The sequence below is a fragment of the Branchiostoma lanceolatum genome, chromosome 12 (genome assembly GCF_035083965.1).
Source record: "Branchiostoma lanceolatum isolate klBraLanc5 chromosome 12, klBraLanc5.hap2, whole genome shotgun sequence".
Classification (NCBI taxonomy): Eukaryota; Metazoa; Chordata; class Leptocardii; order Amphioxiformes; family Branchiostomatidae; genus Branchiostoma; species Branchiostoma lanceolatum.
In genome coordinates this window covers 9,095,397-9,117,272 of record NC_089733.1, presented here as the reverse complement: position 1 = coordinate 9,117,272, position 21,876 = coordinate 9,095,397, and the positions used below count along the sequence as shown (strand labels likewise).

The window sequence follows — 21,876 nt, the reverse complement described above, 5'->3', positions numbered from 1 at the left end:
AGCTCTCTTATACATGTACTTTGCATGCTATGTATGTATGTATTCATTGTCTACAACATCTTTGGCACAACTGCACAATTGCTTCAATAGCCTGTATTTCTAGTTTCCTTGTTGAGACTATGTACGTTTTACAGAATTTGATACATAATATCCTTACATACTAATTGGTATATAATACACAAGATAATATGAAGCAAAGCAGATTGAAACTAAACATCTCATTTTCATACACAATGCAAATTCCTTGGACCAGCCAAGGACATTGTAACTTCATGTTAAAGTCACAGCTCAAATGATTTTAAACATCAGTTTACCAAATTTCAGGTAAGGAGTAGAAAAGTTCAAGCAGTTGCAGAATATATATTTTTTACAGCTCTAACCTTGATGGTACATAATTCTAAACCATAAAATACTCTTGTCTACAAATATTGTAATAAAAAATTGAGAGGTAATGTTTGCAAACTCTGCAAACACCTGTCTACCTCTATCATATCACAAAATAATTTCAAGAATATCTTCTCTTATTCCAGGCACATTACTCATTATATTGAAAAAGTATCTCATATCTATTTGTCCTTCTTAAGACAAGTTTTAATTTGGCTATGATATTTGACATAAGGAACATACATATCTTAATCAATAAAGTCATACTTTCAGTAAATATTTCAGGTACCAAAATTATGTAAATCCATACAACAAACATTCAATACCATAACAATGTTACTATCTATTAGCATGAAAGTTCATCTGAGTTGGTAAGTTACATAATGAGAAATAAACTGTTCTCCAACTCAAAAAAAATTCACCGAAATTATTTCTCATAATGCTACTATCTATCTCTCCTGAAAATTCCATTTCAAAATTACAATTCTTTGTAATTATAGCAATTTTATCCACACTGTTTCCATGTTCACATATCAATAACTTACAAGACAGGCTGATGAGAATCCATAATTTCCTAGCCAGACAAATTAATTTTCCATGTTGTGATACTCCATGCTGCTTGAGACTTGTTAAGGACTAGTTGTTGTGAAGCTAGCAGCTGCTGTCCATGGCCACAGGGTTTGCATACAGAGTGTAAGATCACCATATTAGGAGGCGGAGCAGCTACAACCTGGTCTCTGGCTCTCTGACTTGCTGTTGGAAGAAACGGGAATGTAGTCAGTTTTGTTATAAAGAAATTCAATCTGATGATGACTTTCAATGTGAAACAATGTTGCAAGCAAATCCCTTTTTATCAGTCTCTTTCAGAAAGTAAGAAAGCAGACATCATTTTAACATGTCTGATCAAATCTACATAACAGTGTATGTCATAAGACAGTTATGGTTTGACATAATGGACAGTGGTGTCACCTTGCCATTTTATATAAGATGGTAACTTACCCTGTAGACACCGTAGGGTTGAGGGTCGTACTTTGGCCTCTTGATCTTGAACTATAGAAAACAAGAAAGTAGAATCATTGTAACAAGAAACAAGTAATGACTTTCAAACAAATTTTTACTTTTCAAGTCATAATCATAGTTAGATGTATACTGTAACATAGTTGTGAAAACTATTCTGCAATGCCTTATGTTAAAAAGCAATGGTAGTCTGTACTTACTGGGACAGGGATAGTTGGGTCTATGTTCTGCACTGAGAACTTGCTAGGTCCGCGATCTGTGCTGCCCTCCACTTCCCCGCGCAGGCGTGTCTTCCCCTCGTACCCGAAGTTGTCGTACGTGTGGACATGATATCCATCTTCATCCACATTAGTCTCCGCCCAGCCAGCCTGAGGAACAATGGGCTGGAACAGTCCAGTCTCTTTGTCTGCTACATACCTAAAGATGTAACAGGAAGGAAAGCAAATAATTGTGATAAATGAAATGCACTTTTAAACCTAAGTCAAATAGCAGCATAACACTTTTGAAGCTCTATGATGAAACAATACACCAGCAATACTCCTGTTTTCTTGACTGAATGTCTGGGTCTTTTTTTACTGAATGATTGATATCTTAAAGTGTGGTCTATAGCCATCTGGTTGGTGACATGTAAAATCTGAATGTCAGTCCCATACAGGTATCATGTACATGTACTTTGTTTGCAACTTGCTAGGGGGCACTGTTACCTATTCTTGTAGCGCCCAGAGTGCCTCTTCTTACAACAGGTGGCCACCGTCAGTAGCAGCACCACGAGGATTAGCACTCCAGCCACCGAGGCTGCAACAATGATGTATGGTAGTAGCTGGACCACCGCTGCATGGAAGACGGGAAAGTAATGATATTAGCAAATGGTTAACTACATCAATAGTTAAAATGTAATGTGTTTCTGATAAGATACATTTAAGAGTTTAGTAAACTTCTTTTTGAAATGTTTATTAGGGGTGAAGCTGAAACAGAACAATAGCATTATCATTGTACATTGCATGCTACCTATGTGCAGTTGATACTGTTGGGCCCAGTATTGAACCTTGAGGAACACATCATAAGCACCTACGTACCATCTTGTGTGACAGTCTGCTCGCATGTTGTCCCTGTGTACTCCACACCTCCAGTTTCAGTACAACTGTGGAGGATTAAACAGGAGTGTCAAGCCAGTTTTAGGACCACAGGAGTGTCATACAAGCCAGTTGATGAATTGGATTGGTATCATATTCATCTTTTAGAAATCATTTACAACAATGAGAAACTTTGCTAGAAGTCATTTTTCCACCTAGAAGCTAAAGCTATCTAGCTTTTATATAGAGGAAGAACGTTATTGCACGACAATCGTACACATGTATGGCAACAACCAGTAAACATGTTACGATATAGGAGTATAGAATAACATATAAGTTTTATGGCTTTTCAGTACCCAATATTTAGACTTTTTGCTGTTAAGCTATTTGTGTATACTCTACAAGCAGAAGTAAGATCTTTTAAGAGGAGGGAGACCCAACATAAAACGGAAAAGTAAAAAAGACGTATGAAATACCGCGAAAATACGACGAAAAGACCCCTGATCTTACCTCTGCTTGGAGAGCAATTTGTGTTCTACTCACGTGCATTGGAGACTTTGGCTGCCACTGCTGGAACAGACACCGCTGTTCTTACAGTATCCTTGGTTGAGGCTGCAGGTTGCTACACAAGCTGTACCATACTGAACACACTGCAGGTCATTCGGACAGGTGCAGTCTGTGATATTTGCTGTCTCACCTGTGTAAAGAGTTTAGGAGAATCAGAGATTTCATTATTCTGTTTGAGGAAGATGTGATTGAAAAGTTCAATCTACAACATTTACAACCACAAGCAGCATAGCCACACAGCAGTATTGACCAACAATTTACAAACACTACACATAGATTTTTACAGGGACACACAGTCACGATCAATCTATACTGGTGCCGAATTCTTCTTTTTTTTTAAGTAAGAAACCTATCCATTTTCATCCGTGAATAATTTAATCAGGTTGGCGAATGACTGAATAGCAAGTTTCTTTTATTCGCAAGCAGGTATTTTACAAGAGCCGACGCTTCGACGACTGTCTGTCATCTTCATCAGGGCAATACTAGCTTCATTGCACTGTGAACCAGGCAGTATTGCCCTGGTGAAGATGACTTGGTTGTGAATAAAAGAACCTTGCTATTGAACTATTCATTTTCAGTTGTGTCCACTCCCCAATGGTTGTCTCACCGAGAAAAGCTGAACATGGATGGATATCAGGCCAGCAAAGACCTCAAACAGTAAAATTATGGCAACAAAGAAACATGGTAATATTTAGCTTCTTACCAGCTACATGGTACACGTGTCAACGTTATGAATACTTTTATATCGTAAGTTTATTAATGACGTTGAACGCCCCAGCTCACCGGTGGACAGTTCTACTTGCACGTCCAGAATGGTGAGGTTGCCCAGGTTGCCGTCCCGTGTGGCCGTGTACACCGCCACAACCTTCTCCTGTTCCCCCGCCACATCTAGAACCTCCTGGAAGATCAGCGTCATGTTGGCAACAACACTTCCCCGGCTGTGGGAACGGGAATGGTTTATCATTCATTGCACATCCATTTCTTCAACTCTTCAACTGTGATGCGTTGCTACTTGCTACCTGTCTTTATCAACATCTTTTCCAATGTCTTTATTTTAGGTCTTTGAAATTGACTTGGTATGATTATAGAAAGAAACCTGGAATCAATATCTGATTGAACCAAATTACATCTCATCAAAGTCATATACATGCACATGATGATTTGTCAAATCATTTCTAATGTAAACCTGTTGACTCGGTCAAAGAAAATCTAATCATCGTTTGTAGAAAATACTACAAACTACGTGGCAGTGCAAGGGAATGAAACATATTGACTTGGTCGCAGATAATCTAATCATTGTTTGTATAGAATATACAAACGCCGTGACACTGCAGAAGGGAATCAACCTTAATCTACAACAGTTCGCCTGCATCTGACATAGGTAACATATACAATCCACATGCATTTGCACCATCATACGGTAAATAAAACTTACATGAAATTGTTGACTCGACATCCAACATACGTGGGGTCATTTTCATACAGCTTGTTGGTCTGCAGCGTGAAGATAAGAAAAACGATTCATCATTGGTTACAGAGGCAATGGGGTACATCTTCTGACAGTAACATTGTAACCCAATAAAACTATACCCATTACATATAACTTCTCAATATTGCGAAAACAGACAAAAAATCAGTCCTTACCTCTGTGACACAAACGGTTTCCAGTTGTTTATATTCGGTGGAATTTTTAACGGTTAGGACGTTGGAGAACACCTGGTCAATTCTGAGCAGAACTTTTACCTCCGACTCAGGGGCTGAAAAACAAAGTCAATGTTAAAGCAATCTGCACCATTTACAAACATTGCTTACCTGCGATGCCTCCTATGTAATGTATATTGTATCTATAGCTGTGCTAACTATTTAAGACTAACTTTCCCTATCCATCTGAAGTACAGCCAGTATGTACCCATCTAAGTAATGAGGCTGTTATAGTGCCTTTAACGTGGTGGAGGCAACTCCTCGATCAAGGGACCCCCATTTTACGTCCCCTCCGACAGACGAATGCAGGTCCAACCAGGCCGGATGCCCAGTCACCAACTAATTAGAACCAGGAACTCAACAGTGAATGTGCTACCAGCTGAGCTACAGGTACAATTGTAGATATGTATTTTCTATCACTAAAACAGATGTACGTTTTTACCTGGCGTGGTTGGGGCAGCTGTTGTTCTCACTGTAGTTGGGGGTGCAGCAGTAGATGCCTGGGTGGTTGTATTACTGGTGGTTTGAGCCAACGTTGTACCATTTGACGTTGCCACAGTTGTTGGCATAGTCGTTGCGCTGTCAGTTGTTCTAGGTGCAGTTGCAGTTTGAGTTGTTCGTTTGTCAGTAGTTTGTGACCGTGTTGTTGTGTCTATAGCTGTTGTTGCCTCTGCAGTTGTGAGGACAGTGGTTGTCGCTCCTGTCGTCTGATGTGCAGTAGTAACTGGAGCAGTTACGTTTTCAGTAGTCTCAAACTGCGTTGTAGCCGCTGCTGTACCTGCCTCTGTTGTATCAACGGTTGTAAGGATGGTGGTTGCTTCGGATGCAGCGATAGCTGCGGTTGTCATGTTTTCAGTGGTCTGCGATGATGTAGTAAGGGCTGCTGTTGATGCTGCCTTTGTTGTCTCAGCAGTTGTACTGAAGATGGTGGTTGTCCCGGCTGTAGTTGTTGCCATTTCAGTAGTCCGTAACGCTGTTGTCTGTGCAGTTGTTGCATCCTCTGTTGTCTCAGCAGTTGTAAGGTCGGTAGTTGCTGCAGCAGTTGTCTGAGCAGTGGAAGCTGTATCTGGAGTTGTTGCCGTTTCAGTGCTCTGTAACGATGTTGTTGCAACCTCTGTTGTTGGAGCGGTTGTTTCTCCCGTTGTCTGTGTAGCTGGTGTGGACATCTCTTCTGTGGTTTGCAACAGTGTTGTCTCTGCAGTATTCGTTGACTCCACAGTGGTAGGAATGGCAGTTGTATCGTCTGGGACCTGAGTCGTGAGGGCCGTTGCTGCTTCGTCAGTCGTCAGTGATGGTGTTGTCTCTGGTGCTGTAATCTCGGTTGTAACCTCTGTTGCTTCAGTCGGTGCAACGCTTGTGGTTCCTTCGGTCATCTCTACGACGGTGGTTGCCAAAGAGTCAGTTGCTGTTGCTGATATTTCCGTGGTTTCTTCAGTCATTGCCGTTGTCTCCAACACTTCTGTCGTCATCAACGTAATGTCCGTTGGTTCTGTACCGATAGCTGTTGTTGCTTCAACTGTTGTAACCTCAGTGTCTGTATACGCAGTCGCTACTGTTGTGTCAGTTTGTGTAGTTTCGGTCACCACCTCAGTAAACATATCCGAGGTTGTTAGGCCAACTGTTTCTGTGACACTGATGATGTCTGTAGTTGCTGGTGGCTCTGTTGTCAGTTCCGTCACGCCAGTGACTACCTCTGTCATCTCTGTCATGGTTGAATCCGTCGCTGCTACTTCTGTGACTACTTCTGTTGCCTCTGTCATCTCCTGAGTTGCAGTTGGGTCCGTCATGAAAAGTTCTGTGACTACGTCTGTGACCTCTGGCGTGCCACTCGTCGTCTCTGTCTCTTCTGTGACAGAGACTTCTGTGAATTCTGTGACAGGGACTTCTGTGAATTCTGTGACAGTGACTTCTGTGAATTCTGTGACAGAGACTTCTGTGGACTCTGTGACAGCGACCTCTGTAGATTCTGTGACAGAGACTTTTGTGAATTCTGTGACAGGGACCTCTGTGGATTCTGTGACAGAGACGTCTGTGGATTCTGTGACAGACACTTCTGTAAATTCTGTGACAGAGACGTCTGTGAATTCTGTGACAGGGACCTCTGTAGATTCCGTGACAGGGACCTCTGTAGATTCCGTGACAGGGACCTCTGTGGATTCTGTGACAGAGACCTCTGTAGATTCTGTAACAGAGACTTCTGTGATTTCTGTGACAGGGACCTCTGTAGATTCTGTGACAGAGACTTCTGTGACAGGGACCTCTGTGAATTCTGTGACAGGGACCTCTGTGGATTCTGTGACAGGGACTTCTGTGATTTCTGTGACAGAGACTTCTGTAGATTCTGTAACAGCGACTTCTGTGATTTCTGTGACAGGGACTTCTGTAGATTCTGTGACAGCGACTTCTGTATATTCCGTGACAGGGACCTCTGTAGATTCTGTAACAGAGACATCTGTGGATTCTGTGACAGATATTTCTGTCTCTTCTGTAACTGCGACGTCTGTGGGTTCTGTGACATAGACTTCTGTGATTTCTGTGACAGCAACCTCTGTGGATTCTGTGACAGAGGTGTCTGTGGATTCTGTGACAGCGATCTCTGTCTCTTCTGTTACTGAGACTTCTGTGGATTCTGTGACTGAGACCTCTGTATATTCTGTGACAGGGACTTCTGTGGACTCAGTGACCGAGCCTTCTGTGGATTCTGTGAACGCCTCTGCCGTTGCAGTCACCACTTCTTCCGTGACCCCCTCTGTATCCGTCTCGTTGGCTGTTACATCTTCTCCAGTGGATATTTCCGTCACGGTTTCTGTCACAGGTTCGTCTGTCGTCTCCACGAACACTTCCGTAATGTACGTGATTGTGTCAGTCGAGTTCGTGGTTTCTTCAGTTTCGTCCGTGACAATGGCAGTATTTGTCACCACCTCTGTTGCCTCAGTGACCGACTCCGTAGATTCTGTTATAACTTCAGTGATATATGTGATCGTGTCGGATGAATTGGAACTGTCTTCCGTAATAACTGTAACAGTTGGCATCTCAGTGAAGGGCTCTGTAGATGCCGTTACCTCAGAGTCCGTCTCTATTTCATCAGTTGAAGCCGTGTTTGGCTCTTCGGTGAGCATCTCTGTGATTTCCACCGTCATCGTGTCTGTGAAGGAGTCTGTGGCATTCATACTGGCATCTGTTGTCTCAGTAAGCGTTTCTGTAATGACTTCGGTAGCTGTCATTTCAGTCGTAACTTCGTTAGCGTCAGTGACGTTTTCTGTAGCTGTCATTTCGGTCATAACCTCTGTAGCGTCTGTAACGTTTTCTATGGCTGTCATTATTTCGGTCATAACGTTTGTAGATGTTTCTGTGACATTTGCTTCTGTATCTGTCGACTCCGTTGTCATTCCTGGACTGGTTTCTGCTAGAACGGTGGTGATTTCTGTCCCATCTGATACTATCGTCGCCGCCGTCGTGACGTTTACGTCAGTGTTCGTTTCTTCAGTTGCTGTGACGTCAGTTGTCGCCGCCGTTATGTCTGTTCCATTCGAGGTGTTTTCTGTTCCTGTGGTCCCCGTCATCGTTACAGATGTACCAGAGTCCGTCTCTCCAGTAACCGCCTCTGTGCCAGTTGTGGTCAACGCAGCAGCCGTTGTCACCGCAGCTGTAGTTTCTACATAGAAAACAACGGTTTATACCAACGATTTAAACAGCTAAAAGCGACGTTCTCCTCTATACAATTGTTCTAGCTAATAGATCCCGGCATTCTCAGTATGGATACAACATTTTATTAGCCATCGAATGTCGTAACTATAATTATGTCTGCTTCATAAATTGAATAAGGTTAAAGCACAATAACCATCTATATGATCATGATAACGAAGGACCACTCACAAGGTATAAAGTGATGACACAATGCCTATGTTATGTATAGTATAGACCAACAAAACACCAGCAGTAAATTTTTGGTACAGGCCCTCACAAATGCACTGACCCGTACATAAGCAATGGGAACAACAACCATTCACTGCACGAAATGGCCACGTATCCTGACGGATCCGACGTATCCGGAATCGGGCCTCATGGCGTTTCCGAGCGAATCCGGAAAAATCCCAGTTCACTGCTCGGATACTGTAGTGCCCGCAGATTCGACCAATTCCGACGCCGTATTCTTCTGGATTCGTGATGCGCCTCGGATACCCGAAGATATTTGCGCGGATCCCTCGTTTTTTGATATTTGGAGTGTTCGGATTGTTTGTATGTCGGTAGTTGCTTCGGATCCTGACGAATAAATACACACGGCACGGCATGATCTCATTTCCTGACGAATCCAGCAGATCCGGAATTGCGCATCATAGCAGATACGGAACGTTTCCGATTGGATCCGATGCACCTCAGATCAAACAATTCCGGCGCCGTATACGTCTGGATCCTTCATACGTTTCGGGTACAGATACGGAACGTTTCCGAGCAAATTCAGACAATTACCAGGTACACCTCAGATCCGGCAATTCCGACGCCGTATACGTCTGGATCCGTGATGCGCGTCGGAAACCTGAGGATATTTGCGCGGATCCTTCGTTTCTAGATATTTGTCAATATGGCAGAGATGTTCGGATTGTTTGTCGGTAGTTGCTTCGGATCCTGACCAACAAATACACACTGCACGGCACGCGGCATGATCTCAGATCCTGACGAATCCAACAGATCCGGAATTGCGCATCATAGCAGATACGGAACGTTTCCGATTGGATCCGATGCACCTCAGATCCGACAATTCCCGCGCCGTATACGTCTGGATCCTTCATATGTTTCGGGTACAGATACGGAACGTTTCCGAGCAAATTCGGACAAATACCAGGAACACCTCAGATCCAGCAATTCTGATGCCGTATACGTCTGGATACGTTTCGGGTACAGATAAAATATCTACTCGGATCTTTCATTTTTTTATGTATTTGCCAATATGTTAGAAGTTCAGATTTGCCAATATGTTAGAAGTCATGAGCTGTCTCGGATCCTGACGTGTACGGAACACGGATTCGTGTCGGATATCCAAATTACCCACAAGACACTTCTGGGCGCGACAAACGTTAACGGTTTTCTTTCGGTTAACAGCACAGACAAGAACGGCGTTTCATCACCTTCTGTGCTTAACATGGCATCGCCAGAGTCTACCATGGTCGACCAGTGATTTTTGAGTGACTTGAGAGTCGAAGGGAATTCGGTGTAAACTCAAACGCACGGAATTGCGACGTTGTCTTCTTCGTGCATGCAATATTCGTCGCCCCCCTCCCCCCTTGTAAACGCTGGTAGGGAGTTGATTCATCATTTTGAGGGACTGCCCTTTGGTAAGTACAAATTTAAAAATTCCTGTTTCTAACTAGTTTTGACGTCAGTTATCCTCCTATTGTGGCTTGACATATCATCGCATTCGCATGACCATAAGAATTCTCCAGCCGACCTGCCCTTTTACGGCGTTAGGATCTAGGAAATTTAAAATTTCAATTTGTTCATTCTTGCCAATGGTCATCAGACATGTGTGTCTGGTTAACGTTTCAGATACAAAATAGCAAGCAGTGGAGGGAAAGATAATTAAAGATATGGAAGGGAAGAAAATGTCATAAGTATTTGTCCCACAAAGATCCCACAGTTTGTGGATAGTGAACTAGAACTTATAAGGAGGCAGTAGTGTGCCTCAGTGATTATTTCATTCAGTTATAGCTGTGCATGTTTGATCAATATCATATTCAAGTTATAGATGCAAGTTTTACGTAGTCAATTCAACGATGCCCAGATTCATTCTTTTACACATGCGAGTATGTGATATGTTTAATATTTGTCATTGTTTCCATTTATATATATATATCCAGTACAGCATCGGCAGATACTTCCTTCACAAATGCAGCACATATTGTGAGGACCTTGGCTGGGAACAAAGCAATCAACTGTCAGATGCTCAGCTGCTGAGTACCTCAGGCTCCTTTGGTAAGTCCATCATCGGTACACTTCAATGTTAGCTGAGAGAGGCATGATGGATATCCATTGTCCCGTGTTTTTTGTAGCTGCTGTGATGAAACGAAGCCCATGTCAAAATCATGTGACATGTTCCTTAAATACGTGAATTGATATTTATTCATCATTTGGTTTTATCATATAGGAACTGGTTCATCACAAGATGGACTCCAAGATGAGTCCAACATGCAGATACAGAAGAAATCAGCCTTGCCTGTCCCTTACCAAGAGTGCATGGAAGAAGTGAACTCAGATGTAGTCAGAGAATAGGGAGAGGACGATTATACACATGCAGTTCCACGGCATATGCTACTTACGTTTAAAATGTGGCGTGTCATCATGGGAGTTCTTCAGACAGTATAATGTTACTTTCTATTTTCAACCTCTGTATTTGAAACAATTGTATCTGATGGCTTTTAGACGAAGAGCTGGCCGCAAATAAGGCTTTTATTACTTTAGTGGAATATTTAGAACATGTAGATGATTTTGGTCCAAGGGCACTATGCAGTAGTAAATATAACCACAATGTTGTGATGGTGTTAATTGTAATACATTTCATAATTTTTCAGAACATTGTGCTTGCACAACCCCAATTTACCGACATTAACCTGCATATGCAGTGGTGCTTTGAGTATGTGGATGTCCCTCAGCCTGTCTCAAATGAAATGGATCATTTAGCCACATAGTACTAGTACTTCCGTATTGTATTGTATTTGATAGTTTTTGAACTTAGAAATACATTATGTTGAGATATGAAATGATACATATGTTACATACAGGCTTTCCCAAACTTCCTGTCATTCAAAATGATGTTTTGGGTATAGTTAAATTAGGAATGGAAGCACTTAGTCGGATCCGTTACGGATTCGTTGTTGGGTCCACCTGTATCCGTCAGTATTCACCATTTTCTTCAAAATACAGAAAAATCCCTGTACGCATCCGTCAGGATCTGTGGCATTTCCGTACAGTGTACGGCTCCGTATTCGTCGAAAATCCCTTACTTTCGGATTCTTCAGGAAATATTCCATATACCGGTGCGGAAATAGTCGGATACGTTACACGAATCCGTATGTATCCGTCAGTATCCGCCAAAAATACAGCAAAATTCCTGTTCGTATCCGTCAGGATCTCTGGCATTTCCGTACAGTGTACGGCTCCGTATTCGTCGAAAATCCCTTACTTTCGGATTCTTCAGGAAATATTCCATATACCGGTGCGGAAATAGTCGGATACGTTACACGAATCCGCACGTATCCGTCAGTATCCGCCAAAAATACAGAAAAATTCCTGTTCGTATCCGTCAGGATCGGTGGCATTTCCGTACAGTGTACGGCTCCGTATTCGTCGAAAATCCCTTACTTTCGGATTCTTCAGGAAATATTCCATATACCGGTGCGGAAATAGTCGGATACCTTACACGAATCCGCATGTATCCGCATGTATCCGTCAGTATCCGACAAAAATACAGAAAAATCCCGGTACGTATACGCCGGGAAACGAGGCCATTTCGTGCAGTGATTGCATAACTTATTTCAAACCCATTGTTCAACTGACTCGCACCAGCATTGCCCTGAATCATAAAGCACGCTTATTCATATAGAGATATACTTAGCAACTGAATAGAGGAGGATGACCAAGTACACTTGTAATTATTTGAAGGACCAATTAAGTCCTAGTGCCAGCGTAGTTCCGTGCTTGACGTAGACTCGCTGGCCCGTGTAAGGGTTTATGAGAGACAGGATGCGTGGTGATGTATTGAAGCAATTCTGTTTTTGTAGTCCTCGGGAAAATACAATTACAGCTGACGGTACCGCACTCCGAATAGCTATTAGCTTCCCCTCAGTGTAAGTACAGTTCAAGGTTTACTGGCCAGTCGACTGTATATCATTTAGCCACTAGGAAAATTCCTATCGGAAAAGAAAGAGATTTTTCCATGAAGAGTTATTCAGAACGTTTCTTTTTTTTTTACTTCCATCTTTGTTCGTACGAATAAAAGGTAATGTGATTTGGTCTAACGCGAGACAAAAACACATTGTCACAAGTGTTCACTACCATTGTGACCTTGATGTTATATTAGTCTCGGAATTAGACTTAAGTGTATAGGCTATTCACGGCGCCCTCCCCAAGGCCAGACATAAGATTCCTACTGACTACCGACCCGAGTAGGGCCTGAATGCGGGGCCATCAGTACCCCGTAGTTGCTATGATCACTCTCACGGCATGCTTGTTGGTGTTATTACAACAGACAACCCGACTGTGTCGTCCTCAAATATTTGCGGATCTGACACAAAACCCGCAGGTTTACATGACTTGTGGGACCTGGGTACGTGCATCTTAGAATGGCATGGTCCACTTATGCTAGGGTCACATTTCAAATCCGGGGCCCGGCCGGGTAGTCTTTGGGAGCGAAAAGTATGATATTAAAGACAACAAAAACACAAAACGTACCCAAAATCATCTAAGAGCATAGCGTGTGCAAATTTATTGACATACACTTTGATTTGCGTTTCCGCAAACAGCCCGACCGGGCCCCGGTTAGGAAATGTGACCCTACCATAACGAGGCCGCACAGACCACACCCGTTTGAGGCCAAGACGACTGGTTTGAACATACACAATTAGCATTCTTAATGTGTACATACGATGATGTAATTTTACTTGTAAGAGTGAAGTTCTGCAGTAAAACGTACTGTATCCCCCATTTTTTTATATCTTGTCAGCCAGAAGGCGACATCTAAAACATTCTTAGCGACCTCTCGAGCTCGCTAGCCTAGTGATCTAGAATCTGGTCAAGACTTCCTATTTTTAGACTGTTTTTGTGTTGTGTTACTAGGCGTCTCCACCTTCGGATTCTTTCTTTCGTGAAACTATGTACAAAGTCTTCGTTTCTGTCCTTCGTTCTCCAACTTGCAATTTTTTTTTCAATCATTGAACTTTACTTTGAACGAAACTGTCCATTTCTTTTCCTGTACTCCCCTCTCTCTAGTAGATACGCCTGACATATCTTCGTTCTGGTTCTTCGCCTCATGTTTCTTGGCTAGCGGCTCTACCTAGTGTCACCTGTCCGGGTCAGCGCCAGACCGTGTCGGTGCCTTTACCTGGGCACGCCCTGTTCAAAAACACCAGGCGACAAGAAACGACACACAGAGAGTTCGTACTGGGTCGAGCAGGGGTTTTGTGCAATCATTTTTCATAACCTGTTGAACAGCACTACATTTTGTGAAGGTTAATTATTCTATGCACTTGGTTTTAATGCTGCAATTAGTTTTCTTTGTTTATTTCTATTCGTTCCGCTAACCGTGTCATAACCAAGACTGGCTATCTAGCCATTTGGACTGGCCTGTAAATAACAACATATTCTTTTATTTGCAAATTCATGCCCGTAGGCTAATTGCAAGGGTACAAACAGTAAAAAAGTAACAAGTGTCTATTCTATACATCTAACTAATTTTCTACATACATTACTGGGGGGTAGGTGACTTCTTCTTTGGAGGCAGTGGCTGCATGATGAAAAGTCCCCCGTTTTTAATGAATGGAGGTTTTTTTTATTTTCGTAGAAATTTAGTTTTTGGAGGTCTTGAAAGATGTTGAAAGCTCAGGAATATTGTTTTAATTGTTTCGAAAAGCTTGTTTCTTTATCAATAACTAATACGTGTTGGCCTTCGCAGATCGGGGCGCATCCATACCCTTATCAGTATGTGTGATGGGTTCTTTAACGCAAATCAACGTGTGGCGTCTCTCAGTAAAGATAGGATCAAAGGCTTGATGTTCCCGATTTACTACATAAGCCTCTACCACCTGGGATTACGGCCTGTAGGCTGGATCACATGAAAAGTGATATAGAGTTAGAAAGACGAGATCATACATAGGGCTTTTGTGTGGCAGAACGTTAATTGAATACGTAATGTACATTGAACTTCAATTGACCTCTTGGGGATTTTTGCCGTAATGCCTTCACAAAACGAAGCTTATGTGAACATAAATACATTCCCTTTGACAATATGAATTTCACCAGCCTTGTAGCTAGCTGCAGGGTTTCTTGTTCATGGTCAGATATTTTAGCCTCCTGTGCAGGCTTCCAATAACGGCGGCATATATATTGGGAGGGGGGGGGGGGGTTGTAGCCGAGGGAGTTGTGTAGCCGAGGGGCGCGCCGTTATCTACAGATAACGGCGCGCCCCTCGGCTGCACAACTCCCTCGGCTACAACCCCCCCCCCCCCCCTCCCAATATATATGCCGCCGTTATAGGAAGCCTGCACAGGAGGCTAAAATATTTGAGGAGGGAACTACAAAAAAGGTAGCTACAATATTGATGGATACCAGGTTAAAGTTTACGACAACGCCTACTGTTAACTTCCTCTCCGACTTTGTTCTATCCATTTCACAATCAGAAGAAAGTTTGGGACACACCTATAATAGGTAATGAAGACCGCACAGTGCAAAAAGTTAAATCCACAGCCCACAAGTGAGTTGAATAGATCAGTGGAATGCCAAACTAAACAGGCACTGGATACAAAGTCCTGACAAGGTGAACATACGGTCTAAAACTCGAGGGCTCTCGGCAAGCAGGAAAAAACACAAGCGTAAGAACTTCACTTCTCAGATTACAAACATGGATTCCTTAACATCTTTCCACGCTTCGTAGTGACATTTCAGTGCGCAAAACACAAATACATAACGAGCTCTATGTCAACAGCCAAACCTAGTTTTCCGCCGTATAAATCACAGGTTGTACATGTATTTAATACTTAGCGCGACACAAAAAAACAAGCTACCACAAGACGACGACACATAAGAAGCGGTGTGTCCGGACGTCCGCTCCCCCAGGTCGCTGAACTACAAAGGAGGTGTTTCAAACAAGAGTCTAATTTGATTCAGTCTTGTTAGAGTGTTTTGTGTATTTAAGTGCAGGTAAACAGAGATGTGTGCCTGTGTTTTCCCAGTAGAAGGGATATGTTAAGAGACGGATGTACGGAGGTATGCCACACCGTTCCCACGGCATTGCCGAGCCGTGATCAGGTGTCGTCGGTGTACATAGTTACATTTCGTACAAATTCCCTTCTGGTCCAGCGGCATAGCTAAAAATTGTGCAAGTTTGTCTAAAAGCACCAAATTAGGCACAAATTTACTTGAATGTATTCGAAACAAATGTAGATACGGAGGCATCTCAAATTCTGCTCATGATCAATTTATGGCATTTTTGTATATTTTGGGCTCCTGTGACCTGGCATTGAAACGAAATGACCTGAAAATTGGTATAGGGATGAGTACAGGGATGAGTACATCACAAATGTCCTTATCTAAGCCACATGACTTCAATTCGTACTCCCCACAGAAATGGTGCACAGTGTACACACTGTACTTAAAATGATAATTCTCTAGGTCATGAAGACTCAAAATACAAAAGAAATTCCAAAGTAATTTTCTTTTTTGTTGTTGTTGTGACTTTTACATACGCTTGATAGTTTTACCTTTTTTGTGATGTATTTTTTTAACCTCATTCAATTTTCTGGCCTCGTTCATAGCCATGGCATGCCAAGTGTCTCAACGTATCTGTGTAAAAATGCAGCTTGAACACGTTTGGTCTATATAACATCCTTGGTATATATGACTCATTCGCCAAATATTTCACGTATCAAGGACAACGGCGGATCAATATCACGATATAACGTATTGTGAAGTTCAAGGTACTTGTATTCCAATACGCTTAATCACAAGAATGTTAAAATCGTTAATTAAGCAATAAGTTTATTGCAAATTCCTGCCCGGGGGCTAATTGCACACAACATACATAAAATACATGAAACAGGGAAAAAATAGATATAAAAGAGGCTAGACTAGACTAGACTATACAAACGTACTCGTCTATAACTAGTGACTAGTGACTAGTGACTAGTGAAGGGTTTGACTTCTCTTTTGTAAGCAATGGAAGACGTAATAAAGAGAGAGATCGTAGAGTGAATACGTCATTTCCTACTAGCTTTGAAATCAAGCACCACTTCAGATTTTCGTGTCTAACTGTCAGTGTGTACGTTCAAAGGGGGGTGAAACATTAGTTCTCTGGGAAGGCCGTCAGGTTTTACAGTGAATGACTGAATGGTCTATCGACACTACCGTTTGTAACGGGCTTTGGCGTTGAACAGCAGAAGGAGGTATTCAAGGAATGCTCGATACGTCATACAATAGGCCGCATGTAAAGGAGGCACAATAACCATGTGGTATATAATAAGTGCTTAGAATTACCAGGCCTTCCTACGGGGTGTGGGTAGTAGAATTCGGCTAAAAAAAGGGAACAATTGGTTAGGAGAGGCCTTCTCACTAGTGCACTGGACCCGCGGCACGCTGGCGGCGTCGCTACGGCCGATCGAATTGACAAAGCACTCAACGAATTTCATCGACTAAAACGAATATTCTTAAGCTTTGTGTGATTTGTTGGCTTTTTGGTCCTACTTGTACGTTTTGAATGATACACGTATTCCCATTAAAACGTCGGGGTAACACAAATCTAGTTTAGGACGCAGCGACGCCGCCAGCGTGCCACGGGTCCAGTGAGAGGGGGGGGGGGGGCTTAACTGCGCCTGCAAATGAAACCCTCTGATGGCCAAAGTTCCCCGGCAAATATTCTCTCTATAGCCGGCGTAGTTAGTCTGGTAGAGACTACATTAGAATACCGTTTGAAAACCAAAGAATTTAAGGCCATTCAACAAGGATACGCTCTGCTTTCTTATTTTATGTGTCATAATCGTATGAAATATATCAACGGCACCCGTTATCGACAGACAAATGTGAACCCACACTACGTCTTTTGTTCTTTATTGTTTGATAATTCCAGCTCAAAAAGACGGATCGTAAAGCAAAGGAAAAATGGACGTCTAGCGAATGGCCTTGTTACCCATACATGGCATATTCAATATTGTTTGTTACATATCAGATGCATCCTGTATTAGATACGTTTGGCATATTAGATACGTCCTTTTATAGATTATTGTCTGCGTCACGTACAATAAATAACACGTCATAAGTCAAGTATCTAAGGAATTTTCTACAGTCTAGTACAGTTGTTGAGTTTTTCATTCCATGATTTTATCGACAAAGAGAATGGTTTATGTTTCTGATGCCACAACATCGGTCTGTCATCAAAACATGTCGCCGGACGTGCGCACATGGTAATTATGTCAAGGTCTCTTTTGATGTTCTCAACATTTTATCGTGTTCCTAGAGACGAAATTACCTTTCTCAGAAATCACAGACGCATGCGCATGTTAGATTTAAATACCCAAATGACGCGTTTTAGTATAACAGTGTCTTCACTTGTAATCCTGGGAGCGCCAAGCCATGGTAATTATTGATATTATTGATATTCTTTCGTATTTCTGGATATGAAATTACGCTTCTCAGAAATCGTAGATGCATGTTAGAATTAAACACTCGAATGATGCACTTTAGTATAACATAGTGTTTGTAGCTATAATCCTGGGAGTGTCGAACCAGTGCCCCGTTACACACAATCTGTATTAACGGTGACGCATTGGCAGAACAGGTGTCACTATATGTAAGTCACTATGTACGGCTGAGTAGACCGCGGGATCAAGTTTTCAACGTTATGAAGCGATTTCCTGCTTATTATCTAGCTACAATGAAAATTTTGAAGGCAAATACAGAGAGCGCTTATTGTTTTGAGGGGGATTTTTAAATCATTTTGAACCAGTTGCGTACGTAACACAAAATTCCAGACATGATTTTTCTCTAAACTGTGCAGTAACATTCTCCTTCCATTGTAACTGAAACAAGTCTAATCTAAGAAGGGATTTTATGACTCAATGTTTGCTGATACACAAGATACGGCAAGAGCACGTCTCCAAGAACCTGTAAGCTGGTACAAATGCCGACCTAATGCTTAAAGATACAATAACCCCCTAGCCCTACATGCGCTCGTATAGGTTGGGCGTGGGGTATAGAGAATATCTCCAACAGACGTTACGTGAATGTCTTCCGATTCTCAGGAACTCAGGGATGTGCAGAAGGTTTTATCATGATTTAGGTAATGTAGACTGTCGATGCTGTATAACCGCGAGCTATGTTATTTCTTTGCCATCGGTGATTATCGAAATGTATGCATATCATGGCGAGTATGATATACGAGTGTACAGTAACAGGTAGTCGGCTTGTGGCCGTTTCTAAGCAATACCGTTGGTTCTGCGTAGCCTTGAGGTAGCTATAATCATATTGCCATCATACTGCCGTTAGGTGGCATTTCTAACGGGCTTTACGATAATCTACTTTTTAACAACAAGTGCATGATTTTCTATATCTAGTTACATGTGGTAAATGCCATGGGGCTACTTGCTAGTCCTACTGTTATGACTGCCAAATATCCCAAAACAAGGCGTTGGCTGGTATAGATATATTGAAAATACGGACGACGGCAGTACCAGTACACGACTTCAACCCGATTCTGGGAAATACGGAAGTGCTCGACGTGATTTTCCGAATTCTACGGGAGCGAAACACATGAACGAACTTCACGATCCCTAGTAGATCGACTTCGCCTCAAAAACACGCGAGAAACCTTTACAAAATCCACCGCCTTTGCGCTGTATCTATATTGTATCGACTTATCAAGATAGTATAGGGCGAATGGTTCTATCACCAAGACAAATAGTAATAATAGAGATGGATTAATTGACTTGATAACTGTGAGTTTGCTTTAGTAATTACAAATGGGAAGTTTTGTTTGGGAAACACATCCGGTTGTTGTACAGGTGTTCTAACCTGTTCCACGGTTACCTGAGCGAAGACAGCGGGCACACCTGACTTAACGGTGTCGGGTTTCCCCTATCCACCCATCTCGTTACTGCTAAAAACAGATCAAGCCAACAGGGCGACGCCCTAATGCAGAAAAACGCCGAAAAAATTATGGTGTTGTAGAATTTTTAGGAGAAATTGTTTCTTATTCCTTACTTGGCCGCCTAGCAACCCCGTACCACACACAGTCAGGCCAGCGGGGCTCTAGCGAGTCGGTTCGGGGGGAGGTGGAATTCGGCCCGAGGACATTTCTTGCGTCGTCCCCTCTCCTCATTGTATATCATTAGCGTCAAGCCAAACTTAAACACAATACATTTCAGTCCATCCTTTGTTTTATTACAAGTGAGAAGAAGTACATACAGTCGTGGGAATTGAACACAAGGTCGCGAGTGTGCGTATGCAAATCTGACCGATCGAAGTGGCTTTGCTCATTTTCATTCACAGCCGCATGATTTTTACCTTCCTTTATAACGGCACAGCACATTCTTTAATATCTTAGGCGGCCTTGAATCAGCCTTAAGGTGGCTGTGAATATTCTGACAAGTTGCCAATAATGAAAATAGTTCCTTACCTGTCGTTTGCGCCGTGGTGACGCCGAGTAGTAGAAGGAATACCGTTACGCGAAGTACAGACATTCTCAGAGCTTGAAATTCCAACAAAGTTCTTTCCCTTTTACCCGGCATGTTGTAACGTGGTGGCGCGGCCAGCTGAAGACTGTGAGTGTGAGCCGTTTTCCAGACGGAGGTGTGTAATATATCTGTTCAACCCTAACCTCGCCCGCCTTCTCGCGGGATCGCGACAGGAACTGAGTCAGCTTGTGATGACTGCGTGCTCTCAGCCGGCCTCTGTGACGCAAGGCCACTCTACTGCAACACCCACCACGCACTACTGAGAGAGACAAAGGCGATGTGACCCGAGAGCCCTCAGGAGGCTAACACCGGGTCAGGTTACCCCTAGAACAAACGGTTTCCTACCGGATTTTAACGTGCACGTGAACTCTAGACCAGCCCATTTGCACAGTTACGGGTGAATTAACATATATACAATGATATGTCATACAGAAATTGCAATGTTGTTCTTACTAAATTTCTCCCCAATCCTTTATTGTTATCCTCATAACAATTTTCTCACGGAAAATCCCCTAACCTGTCGTTTACGCGGACAGGGTCTGATCGAAGATTACTAGTAAATTGGTTATCGATTCGTTTTTACAGTTGACATGTTTGACAGTTAGTTTCCTATTCAAGGAGGTCACTGGGTTCAATTCAACGGTTTTATCGCCTGTATTACTTTGAACTACATGTATTTACTTTCCTAAACGTTATTGCGTCCGAGACATTTACTCTCGCACTTAAAATAATAAAAGTAACGTCACATCTTGAAGCCGAAATTAAGGAAACGATGTTTTGTCTTATTCTACAAGTTATAGATTGATCTTGTTTCGATGAAGTTACCATTGACTTTATTTCAGTGAATATATTCCAACTAATAGTTTTATCAAAACAATTGTTTTAGATATGATATTCTTGGCTGGTGGGCTCGAGTCGTAAATGACAGCGTTACATTATGCACCTGACGTGACATGGCGCCTAACTCCAGACACTTCTCCATTGCGAATATTACCATGTTAAACAGGCGCCATCATGCGGTAAATGTCGGTATTGCATCATTTCGTAACTGTGCCACTGAACTGGTAATACTGAACTGGTAGTAACGAACTGGCACTGACTATCGCTGGGCGCTACTCGAAAATGCCAATGTCATTTGATTGTCTGGAGATTACATATAGTATTGCACATGTAATACCTGCTCACAACACCTCAGAAATTGTTTCTAATAGGAATTTTCTAATTTACAATATCGAATATGCCATGAGCACCTCATGATCTCTCGTATCCATATATTATACCGAACGACCTCAGAAGTCAACTTTGTATTGTTTAGCACACTGTACTAGTACATAGTGTAGCATAGTATTTTGTAGTTTCAGGTTTTATTTTTTTAATTTTATTTTATTTTATTAGATGATCTACTGAGATGCGTAGAATGTAATATCCTCATGAAGCGCTTTTTACATTTAGCCAGGATACCCATGTAAGTTTTCAAGAAGACGGATAGACGTTCTCAGAAACACTGGTGTCAACTTATATGCAAAGATAAGTTTGGTTTGTGGATTTGGAAAAAAAAAATTATGACCTACTGAGATGCGTTAAATGTAAAATCCGCATGAAGCGCTTTTGACACTTAGCCAGGATTCTCGTGTAAGTTTTCATGAAGACACATAGACGTTTTCATAAAAAACGGATGAGTCTGGTTTGTGGATTTGAAAAAA

General features: G+C 42.2%; 1 protein-coding gene and 1 long non-coding RNA gene across 2 annotated transcripts; one reads left to right on the top strand and one right to left on the bottom strand.

Annotated features, from left to right (window-relative positions):
• Positions 1-22: 22 nt before the first annotated feature.
• Positions 23-20,500, bottom strand: LOC136445720 (mucin-22-like). The gene is made up of 11 exons (XM_066443855.1): positions 20,116-20,500; positions 5,185-8,397; positions 4,686-4,798; positions 4,477-4,535; positions 3,825-3,979; positions 3,018-3,171; positions 2,478-2,542; positions 2,106-2,232; positions 1,602-1,818; positions 1,384-1,434; positions 23-1,137 (listed from the first exon to the last, which is right to left on the bottom strand). The coding sequence occupies exons 1-11, from the start codon at positions 20,225-20,227 to the stop codon at positions 1,108-1,110; spliced, it is 4,296 nt and encodes a 1,431-aa protein (XP_066299952.1). The 5' UTR covers positions 20,228-20,500; the 3' UTR covers positions 23-1,107.
• LOC136446259 (uncharacterized) lies at positions 8,974-11,423 on the top strand. The gene is made up of 3 exons (XR_010757540.1): positions 8,974-10,075; positions 10,598-10,712; positions 10,885-11,423. It is a non-coding gene; the product is annotated as an uncharacterized lncRNA (long non-coding RNA).
• Positions 20,501-21,876: the final 1,376 nt, after the last annotated feature.